The following is a 22,746-nucleotide window of genomic DNA, read 5'->3' on the forward strand; positions in this document are numbered from 1 at the left end:
TACTCTTATGTTTTGAGTTTTGGTTGTGGGGGGTGGTTCAATTTGATTAGTTGGTTCTTTGGAATTTTTTTCCTTCTATTTCTGGTCACTGCAAAATGGAGCTAAAGTGACTACAGTGGTACCTCGGGCTAAGTACTTAATTCGTTCCGGAGGTCTGTTCTTAACCTGAAACTGTTCTTAACCTGAGGTACCACTTTAGCTAATGGGGCCTCCTGCTGCTGCTGCGCTGCAGAAGCATGATTTCTGTTCTCATCCTGAAGCAAAGTTCTTAACCCGAGGTACTATTTCTGGGTTAGCGGAGTCTGTAACCTGAAGCGTCTGTAACCTGAAGCGTCTGTAATCCGAAGTACCACTGTATTACTATCTTAAGTGAGTAGCTTCATATAGGACAAGGGGATGAAATACATATTTACCTGAGTATTTGTTTCAAAGCAGAGGCATTCCTCCATACCCCTCCACCCCCACCCATACGGCCTGAGCTGTGGTAAGCAGGTACACAATACATGGCCTTTTTGCTCAGGGTACAACAGGAGTGCCTTCCTGAGGGAAACCCAATTGCTTCAAAACATTGCCTTTATGCATGTAGGGACAGCATGGTTACCTGAGGCTGATTATTCTATAGTACTATATCTACCAATGTTTTGCTGATTTCCGTGTTCTTCTGCTGTGTCCTGTTAACTTCTGACTGTACTATTTACTGTTTTCTTTTAAGATTTAATATCTTACCATTGTGCTTTTAATCTTAGCCACCTTTGGTGTGAAAAGAATGGCTATAAACATTAGGAAAAAATAAAGGCAAATATACAAGCAAAAGCACATGAATGAACAAAGATTAAATTATTTATGTAACTTTTTAAAAGAAATGTTTTAGAATGCTATGTGAACAATGCAAGGTAGGACTTACCTGTTTTCCTGAGTGGAAAATCATCTTTGGAATCATACATCCCTAGCACAGGATGATTATAAGTGCCTGATACTCCACTTTGCGGTGGAGAGCTCTGGTCAAGAGAACTATGCTGTGTCTTCCTACAGAAAAAGTGAGGCATTACTAGCCTTGCAGTTTACACTACTTTCCCCTTAAGCAATAAGCAAGATTATTGATAGTTAACGTGGGCTTCACCGAAAAGCTTAGTTCGCCCAACCAGCCCTGATTGCAATCCTGATTGAGTTCCTGCTGGTGACAGGCGCCCAGTTACAAATCTGCAATTAGAGCTGCCATGAGAGTGTTGATGAAGAATGTCCTTTAAGGGCTTTGGCACGTCCAGGCTCGAGGTTGTCACCTCATCCATCTGTAAGTAAGCAGCTCTTGCAAAAATCAATTTGGTAAGAGATGCCTGAAGGCATGAGGAGGAAGCCTCAAAGCTCTCAAGGACCAACTCAATACATTATTTGACTGCATCTTTAGAGCTCCAGCCTCCTACTGTGGGAGGGACTGCTGGTGATGACAGAGGCACTTCATAGAGATGCTCAGAGAGCATATATAGTTTGCTGATCAGCTAATGTATAGACATTGGTCTGGTTAGGGTGAGCCACTCTGCCAAAAGGATCCTATTAAAAGACTCAGGGAAGGGTTTTGCTGTGCTCCAGAGGGAAATTTCATCGTCCCCTTTGGGCAGTGTTGGAGCTTCCCCATCTCCACTCTCTGTTCCCACCATCTGATAAAGAGTATTGGGAAGTTTTTTGTGTTTGACGTTTTATTATTTTTTTTTTATTTTGCTGGAAGCTGCTGTGGCTGGGGAAACCCAGCCAGACTGAGAATTCAGTCTGAAAAAGCTTGTTCAACAGCTGCTCAGTTTGTTCCTCTTCTCCCTAGAGAGCTGTTGTTCTTTCTCTATGAGACTGTGTCCTTACCAGGAGATTAATATGAACATTGATCCATTTCTCTGTGTGTTTGTGTTAGTGTGCCTTCATCCACATGACTGTTTTCAGTTTTATGCTTCCAAATATCTAACTTGATATTTCACAATATGGTTGATATAATGTATTCCTTACTTTGTACTGTTGCTCCCTCCCCTAAATTACAACTTCACAGTTCCGAAGAATTCTCATAATTGTAGACACAGCCTCTGAGTTTACATTCTCAAACATCTTGGTTACCACGCTTAAGGTCACGGAGATCTGAATTCATTTAAAGTACCATCTCATTTCCTATCTTGGGCTGCAGCTTCCTCCTCACATCATTTATTTTGTTATCACCAGGTTGGGCATCACTTTCCTTTTGGATGAAGACAAGAGGGCAAAGTAGGTGTTGAACAGTTGGCACCTTCCCTCACCTTCCCAATAGCATTTCTCTGCCTTCTCCATGCAGAGCACCTGCCACTTGCTTGTTCTTCTTCTTGCATCAAACATAGCCAAAGACATTTTTTTAAAAAAAGATGTGGGTAGTGCTGTGGTTTAAACCACTGAGCCTCTTGGGCTTGCCGACTGGAAGGTTGGCGGTTCAAATCTGCGCAATGGGATGAGCTCCCGTTGCTCTGTCCCAGCTCCTGCCAACCTAGCAGTTCAAAAGCACAACAGTGCTGCTGCTGCTGCTGCTGCTGCTTCTGCTGCTGCTGCTGCTTCTTCTTCTTCTTCTTCTTCTTCTTCTTCTTCTTCTTCTTCTTCTTCTTATTATTATTATTATTATTATTATTATTATTATTTCTAGTATTTTCCTCTTTCTTCCTAGACCACAACCTTCAACAGGAAGGAGTGATGGAAAAACCCCAAGGCCCTTTAGCTTCCTGTCCAGAGTTTCAGTCGCTTGCTATATGTCAAAGGCTGTGTCTGGCAGTATCATGACCCACATGAATCAGAAGGATGGGGTTGTGGTCAGTGGGCTTTGTAAGTCTTGGCAACTTCTCTGTTACATCATGAATCTTTGCACCTGTGAAGGCAGCACACTTCCTGGGACATCCTCTGCACACGGCTGCCTCTGTCCCCCTCAGTAGGGAATCACCTGCCATCACATGATGTCTCTTCCTTCTCTGGGGAATAGCAGCACTTGTTCTGTGCACTGTACCTCCCACAGCCATTTTGGTGTATTCTGAAGTCTGTAACAGCTGTGCTAGCTCCTCCGGCCCAGAATCGGTGTACGAGATGAGGACATGCAATCAAGAGCGGACCTCCAGAACGAATTAAGTTTGTAACCAGAGGTACCACTGTACCTTTCGGAGGCACAAGGCAGGCAAATGGACTTATTTTCCATCACATTCAAAGGCAGGTTACAACTGTTTTAGAACATGCTACCCATGGTTTACTCCAAAGGCTATCCCTTTTGAGTTCAAATTTGGAGCAGAGTATTCTTTCAAGGATAAAGGGGAGGATGCTATCTAATAAGCAGTCAAAAAGTTGTTAGAAATAGGATGGGGCCACTTACCCATACCAGAAGCGCGGGTCATTAGAAATGCAATGGTTGAGATTCCGCTGGGCCAAAGCTTTTTTTTTATTTAAGACAAACTCTTGTAGCTTCATTTTTACTTCTGTGCTTGCCACTGCACCTGAAATACCAAACCCAAAGTAAATAGATTGAACTAGCACCCACAACATTAATTTGAGACCTACTTCATGAACTTACAAAAGGTTGTCTAAAGATTTCAATCAAACTCTTTCAATATTTTAAGCTATCAATGAAGAATTATTCTTTGCAATGAGGAGTGGTACACAATTACAACTGATGTTTGGAAATGTAAATTTAATCAGAGATTTATCTTTTTCCTATGAAGGGAGGTGCAACTGAATAGGATTTTACGCACAAAATTATGCCTAAACTAAAGTACTTGTAGAAGCTTTTCCAGCCGCTCTGAATTAAAACCATTTAAGAACAGAAGTGTTGTACATACTTAGGGGTTTTTTTTAAAGTTACATCTGCAGGCAAAGGTTGAAGATGAATGGCTCATGTACAGAAACTGTCTAGGAAAACCTTCCAAATAAGGATCTTTGTTCACTATATCTGCATAAATATTTCCATTCACAGTCAATCATCTGTTTTGTCAAACAGAAAATCTGGCATCTAAGAAAGTTACATGTTTTCAAAGTCTAGAATTACATTTCTAGCAGCATAATTTCTCATCACTATTTACTTCACAAGATACCAGTCCATCAATGCACAGACAAATTCTTGTGCAGTGAGACTTCAGAAGAGCAACATATTGAAACTTTACAGTCTTGCCATCAGCAAGACTCTTTTCAGTCTCTGGGTCCTGACTTTATGTAGCTTTAATAGCAACTTTCCACATTATTTATTATTTATTATTAAATTTGTACACTGCCTTATACCTACAGGATAAAATCACAATATAAAAACACAAAATACATAATCAAAATAGAAACGAAAACAACCGATATTCAAAAGTACTGCAGGGAACAAGAATGGGACTTATATATGACATGAACTTAAAGTCTGCTGAGTATTTTTAGGTAGCTTTGATGGAAGTTCAACCACCATTATTATTAGTAGTAGTAGTAGCAGCTGTTGTTGTTAAACAGGTTTTCTAGAGGCTTTGTCCAAATTTGCGGTTGTGCAAATTGTTGTGCTCCAATTCCAATTTCACAAAGTCATTCCAGAAAGATACAATGGCTCATAGAACTGATAGGCTGATAGGACATTGTGAAGTCAAAGAGATTCAGAGCTGCCCTTCCATTTTCAGTCTCTTGAAGCAGACATCCCATCACAGTGCGGAAGGCAGCCCACAAACCAGACCAGAACATCAACTAAAATATTTCAAACCATCTGGTAGCTACCAAGATCACCTGGAGCAAAAGATGGTTTCTTCATGAACAGCCTCGTGGGCATCTTCTTTCAACACAGCCGGAACTACTCCTTCCTTTTTTTCTTGTTGCATGACTAACAAGCTATTTACTTATTCTTCTTACAATAAAATATGTTTCAATATTTTCACTTCCAACCCCACCTGCTCTTTCGCACTTTATTTTAAAAAGGAGTAGCTTATTAATTATGTGTGTACTCTCTGTATATACCTTTAAATGGATAGCTGGTTACGATGGGGAAATGGAAGCTCTCTTAAGCTACGAAACCTAAGATGAACTCTTGTTATACCTCTAGTCACTGACCTACGTACTTTTATAAACAAAGATCTCATTCATGAAGCCACTGTTTATGTCCATAAAATCTATCTTCTTAGCATACCCAATCATGCAAATATCTGTTTCTAGGCTGCCCTTGAAACTCCAGAGGGTGCAGAATGCCGCAGCGAGGCTCCTTACGGGGTCCTTGCCGTGGGATCACATTCATCCAGTGCTTTACCAACTGCACTGGCTCCCAGTGGAGTACAGGGTCAGGTTTAAGGTGCTGGTTTTGACTTTTAAAGCCCTATGTGGCCTAGGACCCATGTACCTATGGGACCGCCGCTCCTGGTATGCCCTGCGGAGGACCTTAAGGTCCACAAATAACAACACTTTGGAGGTCCCGGGCCACAGGGAGATTAGGCTGGCCTCAATCAGAGCCAGGGCTTTTTCGGCTGTGGCCCCGATCTGGTGGAATGCTCTGTCACAAGAGACTAGGGCCCTGTGGGACTTGACATCTTTCCGCAGGGCCTGCAAGACAGAGCTGTTCCGCCTGGCCTTTGGTTTGGACTCAGTCTGACCCTTATGTTTCCCTCCCCTTATGGTCTTGATTTATCAACTATTTTAAAATGAGGCTGCATGTTAAATTGCATTTTAACCTGTATTTTAAATTTGTTTTTCCCCCCTTTCTTTTTCCCCTATCATGTTTTTACTGTGATTTTATTGGTGTTAGCCACCTGAGCCCAGCTCTGGCCAGGGAGGGCGGGGTATAAATAAAATTTATATTTATATCATCATCATCATCATCATCATCATCATCATCATCATTATTTCTAGGCATGTGAGAAACACCAGGGCTACTGCTGCCTACTGCACTGAAATAGTAATCATTTGTGAAATGGCAATGATTACCACTAGTGTGCGTGTTGAATGTGACAAGTACAATAAACCTAGGTAGTGAAGACATCTCAGAGGCAGGTGACTGTGTGCAGAGAGTGCAAAGTCACTAACAAAATCTATATTATATATTGGGTTTCCAATTCCAGAAAACATTTCATATATTTATGCACCGCCTGCTTTCTTTGGCACTCAAAGGGACATACATAGATCCCTTAGATCTAATTATCTTTACATAGTACCATTCTGATAATTTTAGATGGGCATCAGCATTTTCTTTCCCCATAAGAGACTCTTGCTTCAAGAGGAGAAGAATGATGGAAAGGACACAGATGTAAATCAAAGCAGAAGAGTTTAGTATATAGTCCAGCTAACAGATGACTCACAGATAAGGAAGAATGTGTAAATAGAGGGTTGTCTTCCAGATACAACAATGAATCCCCCCCCCACTTTATTTGAACTCTTGAATTAAGGCTTCTTAAAAAGCAGGCTTTTGATCCTAAAAGCAATGCTTTATGTAACAAGTTCAGCTTTCCCCCCTTCAAATCCTGTTCCTTCACCCACTCAACTATTTCTATAATTAATCTTGAAAGAAACTTGAGAAATTGGAAGAAAAGCCTCCTTGTTTTCAAACAATGAGTGATGTTGAGAAGGATACCCTACAGGATTTAGCCACCAATCCTAGTGTAACCATTAAAGGAGCAAATAAGGCAGGTGTAGAAGTAACTGTGAATAAGAATGGACAGGTCAGTCTACTTCCAGTCTGCACCTATTTCACATGAGTTCACCCTTAAGTCCATTCTGTACCATTTCCATGTTAAACTGCAAATTTTGTGTGGCTGGGTGTGTTAATCTGTACAAAAATTGTTTCCAAATATATATTTAATTCCTTTTTTTTAAAAAAGGGTTTTCTCTTAAAATGCACATTGTAAACATATTTGATATGTCCTTTGACCCAAGAATACCAACGGGAACATTCAGAAAGTGCACGTTACTTGGGGAGGTATGCATTGGTTCATATTGGAATTCATGAAGATCAAATTCCCTAAGTATGAATAGCAAGATGAAAACACAGGCTAAACTTATTATGCTGAAAGACCCACATAAAATTAGAATGACTCTTAAAGGAAGAATATTGGAGCACATATTTTCTGAGATAGTTCCTTGCAACATGGAAATACTATGGATATACCTCATCAAGTCTCTCATGGATGCAGCCCATGTGTACAGTACCAAGGGATTGCTAAAGGATTCAAAAGTACTCTTTTTCTCCCCACTACACCCGTCTGCATACACTCATGGGAAAGCAGGTACTATGCAAGGACATTATGGTGACCAAGAAATTTGTGCACAGCTGCGTTATTCCTATCTAGCCCTCGGTGCTGCTCTTTACAAAAATGCAAGTTAATTGAGCTTTAAGCCTGAGTTACTTGGATTAAGCAGAAGGGGAGAGAAAGTCTGCCATCAGGGAGGGGCAGCAGCAGAGACCTGGCCTCCCAGCAACAGTGTCTCTACTGCAGGGGTCGGTAACCTAAGGCCCATAGGCCACAAGCGGCCCATGGGGGTCGTTTAAGCAGCCCATGGACCCCTCGCCGCCACCACCACCTGCTCGGTCGGCTCCCGTGCACTGCACTAAACTGGCGCAGAGCAGAGCAGGGACCACCTTTTGTGATGCTGGCCGGCTTCCCATTGGCTGCAGGAAGCTCCTGCAGCCAATGGGAAGCTGTGCACACCTCCTCCACACTGGAAATACCATTTGTGCAGGCGCGCGCGCACACACTCCAGCCCACCGCGGCGTCTCCCGGACTGTGAACCGGCCCAAGCCACAAAAACTTTGCCGACCCCTGCTCTACTGCATACTGAGGTAGGGTGGCAGCAAGGTCCAACAGAGCTACTCCCACCAGTGCCCTAGCATGTCCAGGCCTTACTGCTGTCCTGCCCCATCCTAGTGAGAGGTAGCAATGCTGGCCTCTCCAGGTATGCATAAACCTCTCAATACCCATAACAGCCGTATGCACACAGATACACTCGTATGCTGGCAGAAGGGAGCATTGCTCATAACGCAACAATTCATTTATACAAATGTATAAAATCACCATCTAATTTTGTAAGTAAGTGGACAAATATTCACAAAACGGGTGGCCTGTAAGAACAGAAACTTCACATGGACAAGTATTCTTTGGATAAATTAGGACATCAACCCTAAAAAGGAAATCTTCCAAATGTGATCTCCATTAACATTTACAATGTTATATTCACTTCTTTAAATGGCTTTCTTTCTCTCTTTAGGTTTAAAGCATAGTAGAGGTCAACATAAAAGACAGGATGAGCTTTACTCAGAGAAAAACACCTGAATTACTTAAAAAATTGCAATTTACAGTAATCTTCACAGTAACCTGATCAAAATTGCCTTCCTCATTATTCATGTACCACTAGATGCATCACTGACATCATCTGTCCCGCTGTCACTTACTTTCTTTTCCTTTCTCTTTGTTTTTAAGTTGCTGCAGCTTCTGTTCTCTATGTTGCTTCTCTAACTCTTGTTCCTGCCGATGCTTTTCCAACTTTCTCTGGTGTTCCAAGAGCTCCTGCTGATGTTTCATTGCCAGAATCTCCTGTTGCTGCTGTTGGGCAAAAAAAGAGAGGTGTGTGTAAAGAAAATGCACACAATCTTTGCCCTTTCGGTCACAATCTTTGCCCTTTAAAGTTGCCATCTCCTAAGCAGCAGTCAGAATAAAACTGTTAAAAGTGAGAAAAGAACGTTCCAATTCCACACAAGGAAACAGAGGAGGCAGCATAGTAATAATTTTGAGTTTTGCAACTGTGCACTAGATCAGGGGTAGAAAAACCTTCTGGTCTGGTAGGCCATATATTTATTGCCACACAAACCCTGCAGGTCAACTTTGACAGTTGGGCAGAACAACTCACCTGTCAATCACCTGGTATCATAACGACATCAAGTGATTAAGATGTGTCAAAGTTCTTTGCACATAGCTTTCCAAACACGTAAGAATCAACTGGGGAAACCCTGAGCCCAGAGGCTTGCAAAGCACAGTGCTTCCCACATGCTCAATAAGCAGCTAATTGCTGGTGCTTGGGAAGAGCTGTGCAAGAGGGCTTTGAATGCACTGTCCTTTTAGATCACGCCCTGCCATTGCCTGCCCCACAGAGCACAGCGCAGCAGCTCAGCCAAAGCTTGGCTTAATGTGTTGTTTGAGCTCAGAACTGCAGTTAAGATTTCTCCTTTTCCACCACAATCTGTAACAAAGCTTGGCTACAGATAGTAAGGAAGCTTGGCTACAGATAGTAAGGAAGAGGTTCCTTAACAAAGTTCAGAGAACACATTAAATCACACCTTGGCTTAGCTGTTTGTCCACACTGGATATAAACTCCTCAAATGAACCAGCACATTCCAACTGTCATAGTAAGTCACATTCCGGCTGACTGTTACACGTGAAACAGGCCTATGACTAGAACAGTAAGAGGGATTGATTGATTGATTGATTGATTGATTGATTGACTGATGACAATTTATATGCCACTTAATTATCCTTGGCTTTAAGGGGTTTACTGGTAATTCAATACAATAAAGATTAAAAACAGTTAAAAACATAAAATCAGAACTGAGTTGAAATGCTTGCTGGTTGTTTTTTTTAAGTAAAAAATTAAAAGTGCTGGTGTTAGGTGCTGGCGACAGTCTGTTCCCAACTCAAAGACTCACTCCTGGAGTTCACCAGATTTTAACAGTGGAAATAACTACAAACTACAACCGTACATAATTTTGTGAATTGCCAACAAGGATCAAGGACTGTTAGTGTTTTGACTAGCAGTGTACAGAAAATCAACAAAAGATACTCTTGTCTTTTGTTTGGTTTTAAATACACACATACATGGCCATTACATGAGAGATACAATGACCCAATTCACACATAACCATAAACTATAAGCCATGGCTTCCTGTGAACATGCAGGATGCTGGTGTATGCTGCTCATTCACACACACCCATCTCCTCCTCCCTGTGTCATGCAGAGAACAACCAGAGTTTGTTCTTGGTTTGCTGCTTGTGTTGAATTTGTAGAGAAACAAACCACAAGTTCACACATAAAGCTAAGCCAGTGCTCAGGTCTGTATCCTTCCAGCATGACACAGGGAGGAGAGTGGTGGGAGTGAAGGAGCAGCAGACATGAGCCCACAGGAAGCTCATGAGAAGCCATGGCTCATCTTAGGCTATGATTTGCTACTGATCCAATATATACCTAGGTACACACGTTATGTTTCTTTCCTTCTAGAGCATCTAAAGTGATTATATAAAGACAACTGTTTAACACACATCAGCCACTGCTTGGGAGACTTTGTTCCAACTCAAACTGAATTCTCGCCACTCACCTTTATGTGTTCATGCAGTTGAGCTTCATGCTGACGAGAGAGCTGTTCATGTTGTCTCTGAAATTCTGCTATGAGGATCTGTCTCTGGATCTGTTGCTTTTGCTTGAGGGCCAACAATTCCTGTTGAAGCTGCTGCTCACGTAATGTAGGTTCTGCAACTGGCATAGAGAACTGATGGTCCAAACGGAGATCCATAGGGACTACAGATGGTGCCACTTGCAAAGGTAGTGTTGTGGTCACATCAACTGCAAAACCCCAAAGGCAAGGTTAGCTCATCTCCAATTATTATTACGATTTTTACGCAGTATTTATTAGGGTTTTTTTTATCCCACTTGTCCTTCCAAACGACCCAAGGGCAGTCTTACATAATCTATGTTAGAAATAGAAAATCTGAACAATTTATACTTCCAAATAGTCAAAAATAATTTCAAAGCTGCTAAAACAGTCTGACAGAGGTCACCACCCTTCAAGCAATACTCACTGGCATTGGCACCAGCAGCGACTCCACCACCAATCACAAGGCCTGCAGCGGCTGGTATTAGGGGAGGCAGTTTTTAAAGTACTTGGATCCCAAATGGTTTAGGGCCTTTACACCAGTACCAACATCTTGATTTTGGCCCTGTTGCTCACTAGCAGACAATGCAGTGCTTGTAAAACCAATGGCACAAGATCCCACTGTGCTACCCCGCTTACAAACCTGACAACCACATTCTGCACTAGCTACAACTTCAGGACAGTCTTCAAGGGTAGTCCACATAGAATACATTGCAATAGTCCAAACAGGGAGTCACCAAAGAATGGACTGCTGAGCCCAGGCTCTCTCTGTCTCTGTCTCAGAACAACTCTAGTTCCTGTGTGAGTGCCTGGAGGATGGATTGTGGCTAACTGATTGAGGTTGAATCATGACAAGACAGAATAATTGTTTTGGGGGGGCGGGCAGGTGTGGGGGACTCCCTGGTCCTGAATGGGGTAACTGTGCCCCTGAAGGACCAGGTGCGCAGCCTGGGAGTCATTTTGGACTTACAGCTGTCCATGGAGGCGCAGGTCAATTCTGTGTCCAGGGCAGCTGTCTACCAGCTCCATCTGGTACCCAGGCTGAGACCCTCCCTGCCCGGAGACTGTCTCGCCAGTGTGGTGAATGCTCTGGTCATCTTCCGCTTGGACTACTGCAACGCGCTCTACGTGGGGCTACTTTTGAAGGTGACCCGGAAACTACAACTAATCCAGAATGTGACAGCTAGACTGGTGACTGGGAGTGGCCGCCGAGACCATATAACACTAGTCTTGAAAGACTTATATTGGCTCCCAGTACATTTCCGAGCACAATTCAAAGTGTTGGTGCTGACCTTTCAAGCCCTAAACGGCCTCAGCCCAGTATACCTGAAGGAGCATCTCCATCCACGTCATTCATCACGAACAATGAGGTCCAACGGCAAGGGCCATCTGGCGGTTCCCTCGCTGCGAGAAGCAAAGTTACAGGGAATCAAGCAGAGGGCCTTCTCGGTAGTGGCACCTGCCCTGTGGAACACCCTCCCGTCAGATGTCAAGGAAATAAACAACAAGACATCTGAAGGCAGCCCTGTTTAGGGAAGTTTTTAATGTTTGAAGTTTTATTCATTTTTAATGTTCTATTGAAAGCCCCCCCAGAGTGGCTGGGGAAACCCAGCCAGATAGGCAGGGTAGAAATAATAAATAAAATATTATTATTATTATTATTATTATTATTATTATTATTATAGCTGGTAAGGCAGGCAAAGACAGATGCCAGCATCCATATCCCTAAGGCCACTTAGATTTATAACATCATATTTGGATCAAAATGTAATTCCAATAGCCATACAGCTGTCCTTAAAATCTAACTCTGATCAGCCACATGAACAATGGCAAGGATGATGGGCGTTGCACTTCAAAAACAACTGAATGTTAACTACCCATGCTCAAGTCAGTTAACCACAAAGAACCATTTAAGTTAGTAAGTTTAAAACAAAAACACTTTTGGAAGCTATTTTGGTGCTACCATATTTCAGTTATAAAGAATGAGAAAAGCAGAATATATTAGTCTTTCCTTCCTACAATGATTAGTAACTTACAATTTAACAAAAGCTCTCATGATAACTTCAGTATATAACTATACAGATATTTTGAACATATGCAGATTAAATGAGAATGAATTGATCATTTAGAAGGTAGATAATCAAATTATAACGTTATTTAATTAATTTACAAGCCTTCCTTTGGGAGTCTTGTATATACCATATTTTTTACTGATGTTAGCTGTTTTAGGAAACAATATTTGTCTGAAAAGCAGGGTGTAAATAAATAAATAAGAACTGATTTGAAACAAGACAATGGACAGAAAAAAGCTTTGATTCCTGACATCTCTACTCGCAAGTCAGCGCTAGTCAAGAAGCAGGATGCACAAAAAACAAGAAGTTGGACATGTCTGCATATAAGGACCTGAAATATTTTATTTTTATTATTTATTGAATTTATATACTGCCCTATTCCCGGAGGTCTCAGGGCAGTTCACAAAACAGCACAAAAGAGCCACATTTTAAAAGGATATGGGATGTCAATCAAATCAACCAAAGACCTGCTTTAAAAGAAACATTTTTGCCTAAAGGTGTAGAATGAAGGCGCCAGGCGAACTTCCCTGGAGAGAGCATTCCCCAGACAGGGAGCCACTGCAGAGAAGGCCTGTTCTCGTGTTGCCACCCTCTCAAGGAGGAGGGACACGAAGGAAAGCCTCAGAAGATGATCTCAGGGTCTGGGTAGGTTCATATGGAAATAGGAGATCCTTGAAGTATTGCGGTCCTGAGCCATTTAAGGCTTTACAGGTCAAAACCAGCACTCTGAATTGGGCCCGGAAACTAACTGGTAGCCACTGCAGTTGGACCAGGATCAAACCGTCTTCCTCCGGTGAGCAACCTGGCTGCTGAATTCTCCACCAGCTGAAATTTCCAAACCATCCTCAGAGGCCGCCCTAAGTACAACACACTGCAGTCTTCTAACCCTGAGGCTACCAGAGCACAGACGTAGTTAGGCTATCCCTGTCCAGAAAGGGACGTAGCTGGGCCCCCAGCCGAAGCTGATGGAAGGCACTCCAGGCCACTGAGGCCACCTGAGCCTCCAGCGACAGCAAAGGGTCCAGGAGGACCCCCAGGCTACGAATCTGCTCCTTCAGAGGAAGTGTAACCCCATCAAGAGCAGGCGACCTCCCAGCCATTTTCCTTGAAGCTTGTATCTATTTTATTCTGGGTTGTTTTATTTGATGTTTAATGTATTGTAAACCGCTTTGAGATCTTTTCTTTAAAATACAGAAATGAAATGAATAATAATAAAAATATTTCTTTAAATTACACAATTTCTTAAAATTTATTATTTCTTTAAAATACAGAAATGAAATCATAGAATCATAAGAGTTCAATGAGACCCATGGGTCATCTTGTCCATGGGTAGGCAAACTAAGGCCCAGGGGCTGGATCAAGCCCAATTGCCTTCTCAATCCAGCCTGCGGACGGTCTGGGAATCAGCGTGTTTTTACATGAGTAGAATGTGTCCTTTTATTTAAAATGCATCTCTGGGTTATTTGTGGGGCATAGGAATTCGTTCATTCCCCCCCCAAAAAAAAATATAGTCCAGCCCACCACATGGTCTGAGGGACGGTGGACCGGCCGACGGCTGAACAAGGTTGCTGACCCCTGTATTCGAAGATGACTATCGTATCTCCTCTCAGCCTCCTCTTTTCCAAGCTAGACATACCGTATTTTTCGCCCTATAGGACGCACCGTCCCATAAGGCACACCTAGTTTTTTTGGGGGGGAAATAAAGGGGAAAAAATTATTTCCCCCCCAGGCGCGGGGCTGGGGCGGGGGAGGCCCGCCCGAGCTACCCCCGACCCCAGCCCCCAAACAGGCAGCTCTCTGCAAGCTGTGGGAGAGGTCCTGCTTGCGGAGAGGTCCGCGAAGCCTGGAAAGCGAGAGGGGTCGGTGTGCACTGACCCCTCTCGCTCTCCAGGCTTCACCGAAAGCCTGCATTCGCCCCATAGGACGCACACACATTTCCCCTTCATTTTTGGAGGGGAAAAAGTGTGTCCTATAGGGCGAAAAATACGGTACCCAGCTCCTTCAACTGTTCCTCATAAGGCTTGGTTTCCAGACCATTGATTCCTCCTCTGCACACATTCCAGCTTGTCAACATCCTTCTGAGATTGTGGTGTTCAGAATTGGACACCATATTCCAGGTGTGGTCTGACCAAGGCAGAAGAGAGTGGGACTATTACTTCCCTTGATCTGGACACTAGACTTTGGTTGACACAGCCTAGAATAGCAGTGACTTTTTTTGCTGCTGCATCACACTGCTGACTCATGATAAGCTTGTGGTCTACCAAGACCTCTAGATCCTTTTCACATGTACTGCTAGTAAGCCAGGTGTCCCCAGTCCTATATTTGTGCATCTGGTTCTTCCTGCCTAAGTGCAGAACCTTACATTTGTCCCTATTGAAATTCATTTTGGTAGCTTGGGCCCCGTTCTCCGATCTGTTAAAGTCATTTTGAATTCTGATTCTGTCTTCTACTGAATTAGCTACCCCTCCCAGTTTGGTGCCATCTGCAAATTTGATGAGCATCCCCTCAATTCCTTCATCCAAGTAGTTTATAAAGACACTGAACAGCAATGGGGCCAGGACAGAAGCTTGTGGCACCCCACTTGTCACTTTTTCCTAGGATTGTGAGAAACCACTAATGACCACTCTTTGGGTTTGGTCTACCGACCAGCTACAAATCCACCTTACAGTTACCTCATTTAACCCACATTTTACCAGCTTCCTTGCAAGATTATCATGGGGGACTTTGTCAAAAGCCTTACTGAAATCAAGATACACTATGTCCACACCATTCCCCTGATTCACCAAGCTTGTTACTCCATCCAAAAACAAAAAAAAGAGAGATCAGACTGGTTTGTCATGACTTATTTTTGAGAAACCTATGCTGGGTCTTAATAATCATGAAGGCTGGTTAGTATCTGATTTTCAACATTGTGATATATCACCATCTAAACATCACAATATTTTGATATATCACGATATCTGAAATAAGGCTGAAGCGATATAGAAGTGAATGTGGGAATGTCCTGGCAACTGCTAAAACCTATCAGTCTAATTCTAATACTGATAAATTTTTACTTAACATATTGTTACAACTGCTATGTTACAGTACTACTGTACTGTATAAAGTTTAAATTATCACATTTTCTCTAAAATTTAAGCTGTAAAATTTAATCAGTAGCATAGATATGAAAGGTAAGATGAGAGAATGTTCCCTAAAAAATTAATTACATTACAAAACAAGTAAAAGGCCAATTCAGTGTCACTTTTAGTTATTCAAGTATAATTCACTATTGAGTATAAAAGGTAAAAGGTAAAAGGTAAATGACCCCTGGACAGTTAAGTCCAGTCAAAGGCAACTATGGGGTGCAGCATTCATCTCACTTCAGGCCGAAGAAGCCAGTGTTTGTCCACAGACAGCTTTCTGAGTCATGTGGCCAGCATAACTAAACCGCTTCTGGTGCATCAGGACACTGTGACAGAAACCAGAGTGCATAGAAACACTGTTTACCTTCCCGCTGCCGCAGTACCTAGTTATCTACTTGCACTGGTATGTTTTCGAACTGCTAGGTTGGCAGAAGCTGGGACAGAGCAACGGGAGCTCACGCCGTCACACGGATTTGAACTGCCAACCTTGCAATCGGCAAGCCCAAGAGGCTCAGTGGTTTAGACTGCATCCCACAGCTCCAGTTATTGGATTGATAGTTAATTTTCTTTTCTAAACCAAGCCAAAGTAGAAAGAATGGAATGGATAAATTTTAACAGAACAAAATATTTTAAAACAAATTTATATTTTTTTTTGCCAGGAAAAATTGCATTTCTTTTATAAACCAGGCCAAACCAGAAAGAATGGATAAAATTTTACAGAACAAAAAATATTAAATGAAATTTATATTTTTTTGCAATGAAAATCTGCATTTCGGCATTCTCTGGCAATAGAGATGTCATTTGTCTTTGAAGAACATTGCCAGCAGCGCTGAACACACTTTCAGATGGCACACTTGTTCTGTTTTTGGATAGCCAAAAATTTCTTTGCAAGCACTTTCAACTTTGGGAAGGATGCCTCTTGTCCCATATCAGAGGGCATTTGTCAATGTCCTCTGTTGGCATCCTCTGTTGGCATCTGTGGGTTGCTTCTGCCCCAAAAGAAAGGCGCACACAAAAACCACAGGGGGGTCCCCCCTTTTATTCTGAGACAACATGCAAGCCAACTTGCTATCCCTCCCCTTTGCAGCAGCATACTGCAAGCAACTTGGAAGGGAAAGAGAGAGAGAGCATAGCTAAAAAAGAAGAAGTTCCTTGGAAGGGTAGCGCCACAGAGAGAGAAGCTCATCACTGGAGCAAGGAAGGGAAAGGGTTAGCACAGAGGAGGCAGGGGAGACTCTAGAGATGGTTTCTGAAAGATCTGTTTCTCCATCAGGCTGCACTTTTTGCTCAACCTTTCGTAGCTATTTGTAGCAATAATCTGTTCTCAAAGAGGCAGCATTTATTTGCAGCAGCCTGTTCTCAAAGAGACAGAGATTTTTAGAGGGTCATTTTTTCTCAACCTGTAGCTATTTGTAGCAATGGGAGGGAAGAGCTGACCAGTTCTCAAAGAGGCAGAAATTTTTACAGGCAGCTGTTTTTGCTCAGCCTCTTGTAGCTACAGTCATACCTCGGGATGAATACGCTTCGGGTTAGGCAAATTTGGGCTGCGCTCCGCAGCGACCCAGACAAAATGATGTCACACGCATGTGCAGAAGTGCTGAAATGTGACCCACGCATGCGCAGACACGGGTTACATTCGCTTCAGGATGCGAACGGGGCTCTGGAACAGATCCCATTCGCATCCCGAGGTACCACTGTATTTCTAGTGATGGTGGGGAGAGCTAACCTGTTCTCAAAGGTGTGGTGATTTTTGCAGCAGCCAGCTGGCAAGGAAGAGCTGACTAAGGCAGCGTTAGCAAGGGCTGACGGTGGAATTATCTGTTCTGGGACCTTTCCTGGTACTGAGGTCAAGTTCACCTGTCAGTAGTTACCTGGGTCTTCATTTCCCCCCTTTTTGGACATTTGCTCACCTCCAATCTGCAGGGGCCTCACCTGTTCTCCAAGAATTCTCAAAGATCATAGACAAAGGCTCTGAAATTACATCCGCAAGCTCCTTTAGAACCCTTGGAGGCAGCTCTTCAGGCCCTGGAGATTTGAATTCATTTAAAGTAGCTAGGTGTTCCCTTACTACCTCTTTTCCTATATTGAGCTGCAGCTCCCTCCGTACATCATTTATTCTGTTATCACCAGGCTGTGCATCACCTTTCTTTTGAGTGAAGACAAAGGCAAAGTAGATGTTGAGTAGTTCCGCTTTCTCTTTGTCACTCAACAGCATTTCTCCATCTTTTCCACACAGAGGACCTACCACTCACTTGTTCTTTCTCTTCCTTCGGACACAGCCAAAGAACCTTTTTTTTTATTATTTTCAACCTCTCTTGCAAGCCTGAGCTCATTCTGAGCTTTCGCCAGCCTGACTTTTCCCCTGCAACTGTTGGCTACTTGTGTATACTCCTCCTTTGTGATTTCCCCTTTCTTTCATTTCTTATACATGCCCTTCTTAACTCTCAGCTCATCTGTAAAGCTCCTTTTACGGCCACACCGGTTTACTTAGAAACAGTAGCACCTCGGCATACGTTACCCGAGGGCAACGTAAACTTCGGGTTGCAAAAGCGTTAAACCCAGAAGTGTTTCGCCGCATGCACATGTGCAGAAGCGGTCCTTCCAGTTGCGGAAACCTCGGGATCCAACCGGAGCTCTGGAATGGATCCTATCTGCAACTGGAGGTACCGCTGTACACTTAAAAACTATATAACCAGAGTACCGGAGGGCGCCCCGTGCTCCGGGCTGCAGGCTGCCGCCCGCAAGCCTTGTGCGCCCGGGGGAACTCCCCCCGGGCTTACAAGGCTTGCGGATAGCTTCCTGAAGCCTGGAGAGCGAGAGGGGTCGGGGCGCACCGACGCCTCTCGCTCTCCAGGCTTCAGCGAAAGCCTGCATTCGCCCCATAGGACGCACACACATTTCCCCTTCATTTTTGAAGGGGAAAAAGTGCGTCCTATAGGGCGAAAAATATGGTATTTTATCATGGCCCCAGCCCACTGAAGAGAATGAGAGCCCATACCCTATTGATTTCACTTGGACTCACACTTGACTCACCTTCTCTAGATTAGAGCCCAGAAGTGCCACGAAAGCTCCTCAATTTGGAAACAGATGTGTAGGTTCATTCAACATGAAACTGCATTTTGTCATTTCCGAATTTCTATACTGATATAAAGAATCAGCAGCTCAATGCTTCTCCATTAGCAAGCATCTCAAATTTGCCCTGTAGAATGAGCTTTATTACACTGTGGCAGAGCCACTTCTGAAGAAAACCTACACATTTTACCAATTTAGTTGCTACAAATAATATCTACCTCAAATGCCTTCAGTATTAGACAAGCATGCCAGCTGCAGAGCTCATCAACATCATTCCCATTCATTGTATTCACAGACTGGTGCGTCAAACATGACTCATACTACTTCAGTCACAAAAAACTATCAGACATGCCACAACTTCCAAACAGAAGCAATGAGTGCCTCTGACCCACAGTACTCTTCGGGAAACAATAAAACCTTCTCTACTTAATGAACATGTCAGCCAAACAGAAAAAGCTTGTATTGTCATGAATATTTTATGGTGAACTAGAAAATTGCTTTTAACAGCTATGTCTTCACAACATATTAGTATGATCAGATTCATGACGTCTACAAAAAAGTATACAAAGGCTATATTCAGAGTTTTAATGAGAAATGCCAAAGGCACAAATTAGGTTTAAATTATGAATAGGTTGTATTCTTGAAGTCCAGTCTTTTCAACACCACAAAAGAATATCATACAGATTTTCAATGATTATGCTACTTTTTATTATAGATAGATCACTGTCTTAGTTATCATTTTAACACCAAGTTAAAACATGTATACTGAGAAATTAAATTTTTCCAAAGATTGCCTATGTAAAAAACGAACCTCCAAGACATTTTACTTATGACTATAAAGTGTAAAATGAAAATGTATTTTTAGTGAATTTGTTTTATACACACACACACACACACACACACACACACACACAGTTCACTCTGACAATGTTCATACATTTTTAAATCTAAAGTTTTAAAATTATGGTCAAATAAAATATATTCCATCATACTTGAAACCCACTGTCTGCAAATAAGTATGCATGTGTGAATTCACAATATATATTTTCCACCCTTAAAAAGGTGCTTAAAAAACACATTAAAATCCCCGCTAAAGAAATCAAGGCAACACTTGCAGATGCTCTGCTTGGGCAAAGGGGCTTTTAAAATCCACCTTCCAAACAGCAGCCTCTAGAAAAGCCTCCTCCCAATAACACCCTCTTAGCTAGCAACCCATAAAGTACAGGGGACTCTTGCTGGAAGGAAACCTTGCCCCTCCGTCTCTATGTGAGTGAAAGTGCTTTCTCCTTGCTAATGGTAGCAACACATGAAAGATTCAGCACTCCACTGCCCCACAGTTAACTCAATACACAATATGTGAGGAACACAACTATCTAACCAACATTTTGAATTTATTGCTATTTTAGTCTACCAGAAACCTAGTCTCTGAACTTGAACCCACCAACATAGTTTCTCACGTTATTTCCTGTGTGTATCAATATGCAATGATCATCTTGAGTATCTTAAACTATTTCAGACACTAAAATCCTTGCAAAAGAATTCAACATATATTTTACAAGTCCTTCAGAATTTTAGATCAAGTTAATGGCTGCCAAACAATATTTTCATCTGAGAAAAATGTAGCATGTGATTTGGGTATGTCCAACGTATATCAAATGGAAATTATAATAAATTCAAAGGAACTTTCAAACAAATGCTGTTAATTCTCAAGAATATATTAGCACAAAGCCACTTAAACAGACTAGCAATTCACTTAGAGGATGAACCCCCCCAGAATCCATTTAAAAATTATCTCTAAAATTGTTCACTGAGCATCATTTTTCTTCTGCTCAATATTTGTCACAAATACATGCTTAACGGTGTTATTGCTTAGAAGACTGCACTGTATATGCATGGCAGTCTATTCACAGTCCACACTTCAGTAAATGTCAAAATTTGCTGAAACACTAAGAGACAGTGAGATCATAGCTATTTATAGAAACAAGCTTCTGCAGTATCTGACTGCAGTGACAAGATACAGGAATGATATTTTTATTGAAGCTGTAGTAGAACATACCTCAACATGGAATAATAGCAAGCTATAGCTAACGATCACCGGATATTTGTCCATTCTGTTTTAAATGCCTTTTTAGTCACAAATAATTATAATATGTTGAACACTAAGGATTCAAACCAGAAGATAAAAAACAAGCAGAACTTTAAAACGTAACATATAAGTAATATGGTTTATATATTGCAAACCATATTCAAACTGGAAGTCCTCCACAGTAAGACATTAGGATGAGCTCAGCACAGACAATATGTGCTAGTCTCTCAACGCTGGTAAGGCGATCTGGAACATGTTCCCAGGTCAGAATAATAGAACTACAGAATTGTAGAGTTGGAAGGGACCCCAGTATCAGTGTAGGAATCTCAAATAAGCATCTATGACAGAGGGCCATCTAATCTCTGCTTAAAAACCTCCAATGTCTGCCACCTCTTGTGTGAGTCTGTTTCACAGTTGAACAGGTCTTAATGTCAGAAAATCCAGTCCTTTCTCCAAACTATGAGACTCTTCCCTGTGTTTTGGGGGGAGGTGGGGGTGGGGGTGGGATAGGCAGAGAGGTAACCATGGTCAGGATTACATGTGCACCAAATTTATCTCCAAAAACAGAATCAGATGGAGAAATTCAAGTCCTAAAAGGGAGACACAATACAGTTCCTGCCTTCTGTGATAGGAATTCTGAGGTCGTAGATATATGTTAAATGTTCATAAGTGTACCAACCAAGCACGTACATAGATCAGCACAGGAAGACCAACCTGGAACCATTTTGATTCCCAAACTGTCCCAAACTGACCAAATGTTTTCTCTGCAAGGTCAAAGGAAAATGGAAAAGCCATACCATTCGTCTGATAATAAATGTTGGAAATGTAAAGAAAATGAAGGAACATTCTTTCACCTCTGGTGGACATGCCCTAAGGTGAAGGTCTTCTGGGAAATGATATATAATGAGCTGAAAAAGGTATTTAAGTATACCTTCACTAAGAAACCAGAGGCCTTCCTTCTGGGTATTGTCGGCCAGAAGGTGCTAAAGAAGGACCGAACATTCTTTATGTATGCAACAACGGCAGCAAGGATACTCATCGCAAAAAACTGGAAAACTCAAGATCTACCCACACTAGAAGAGTGGCAGATGCAGCTGATGGACTATATGCAACTGGCTGAGATGACTGGCAGAATCCGTGATCTGGGAGAAGAGAAGATGGAGGAAGACTGGGAGAAATTCAAGATGTATCTACAAAAACATTGTAATTTGGTTGAATGTTAAGAAGGATGCTAGATTATAAAAAATTGGCCACCACTAAATTAGATTTAAATTTGATGATAAGTGAGACTAAAAGAAAATATAAAATTTTTTTTAGAAGAAGTGCTAGATTATATTTGAATGAGTGGACATGAGATTGTAAACAAGTTGATAATTTGTTTGGAAAAAACTTTTAACGATGTAAATGGGAGCGGGAGACGCGAGGGAGTCCAAAGAAGTGATGAAATTATGTTTGTGACAGAAGTAAGATTGTTTATTGTTTGTGCATTTATATTTAAAAACTTTAATAAATATTTATATATAAAAAAAAGGAAAATGGAAAAGCCTCCCCATTGTCTTTTCCCTCACAAATTCTGTCTTAAGGGTATGTCTGTGTTTGAATAGGGTATCTGAAGAAGTGTATCTGAAGAAGTGTGCATGCACGCGAAAGCTCATACCTAGAACTAACTTAGTTGGTCTTTAAGGTGCTACTGGAAGGAATTTTTTGTTTTGAATAGGGTGTGAGCCTGTGACCTGGCCCAGGAACTAAGTATTTATCATTACAAAAGACTAGCCAGGCTCCCCAGGCAATCCAATCAAGTAACCTGCCAGACAGGAGATAAACAAGGACAGGAGAAAAACAACATTCAAAATTTCTGTTTTAGACCACCTTATTTGTGATGTAGGTGTGATGTATCTGGGGGGTGGTCTTAGGTTACACCCCTTCTGTGATGTATGTATGACGTTTCTGGGGGTGATCTTGATCTACAGGGTGGCAATTTCAAAAGTCTTTATAAGGCCTTGCGCACCATTGTTCTGGGTTCCTCCTCCTTTCCTGCGGGTGAGGGGA

At 42.1% G+C, this 22,746-nt stretch overlaps 1 protein-coding gene across 6 annotated transcripts in view; it reads right to left on the reverse strand.

The window, feature by feature from the left end:
• The window catches only part of HDAC4 (histone deacetylase 4), a 115,993-nt gene that overhangs the window by 57,467 nt on the left and 35,780 nt on the right, over window positions 1–22,746 (reverse strand). For 3 of the 6 annotated variants that reach the window (XM_081861859.1, XM_081861858.1, XM_081861860.1), the window contains exons 4-8: window positions 11,669–11,746; window positions 10,289–10,533; window positions 8,375–8,525; window positions 3,359–3,479; window positions 905–1,026 (exon numbers count right to left, since the gene is read on the reverse strand). In XM_081861859.1, coding sequence (XP_081717985.1) covers window positions 905–1,026; window positions 3,359–3,479; window positions 8,375–8,525; window positions 10,289–10,533; window positions 11,669–11,746 — 717 coding nt within the window. The remainder of the gene's footprint in view (window positions 1–904; window positions 1,027–3,358; window positions 3,480–8,374; window positions 8,526–10,288; window positions 10,534–11,668; window positions 11,747–22,746) is intronic. The other 3 variants (XM_081861862.1, XM_081861861.1, XM_081861863.1) reach the window with 1 other exon arrangement.

Source organism: Podarcis erhardii (assembly GCF_964252035.2).
Source record: "Podarcis erhardii genome assembly, chromosome: 1".
In the NCBI taxonomy this organism is placed as follows: domain Eukaryota; kingdom Metazoa; phylum Chordata; class Lepidosauria; order Squamata; family Lacertidae; genus Podarcis; species Podarcis erhardii.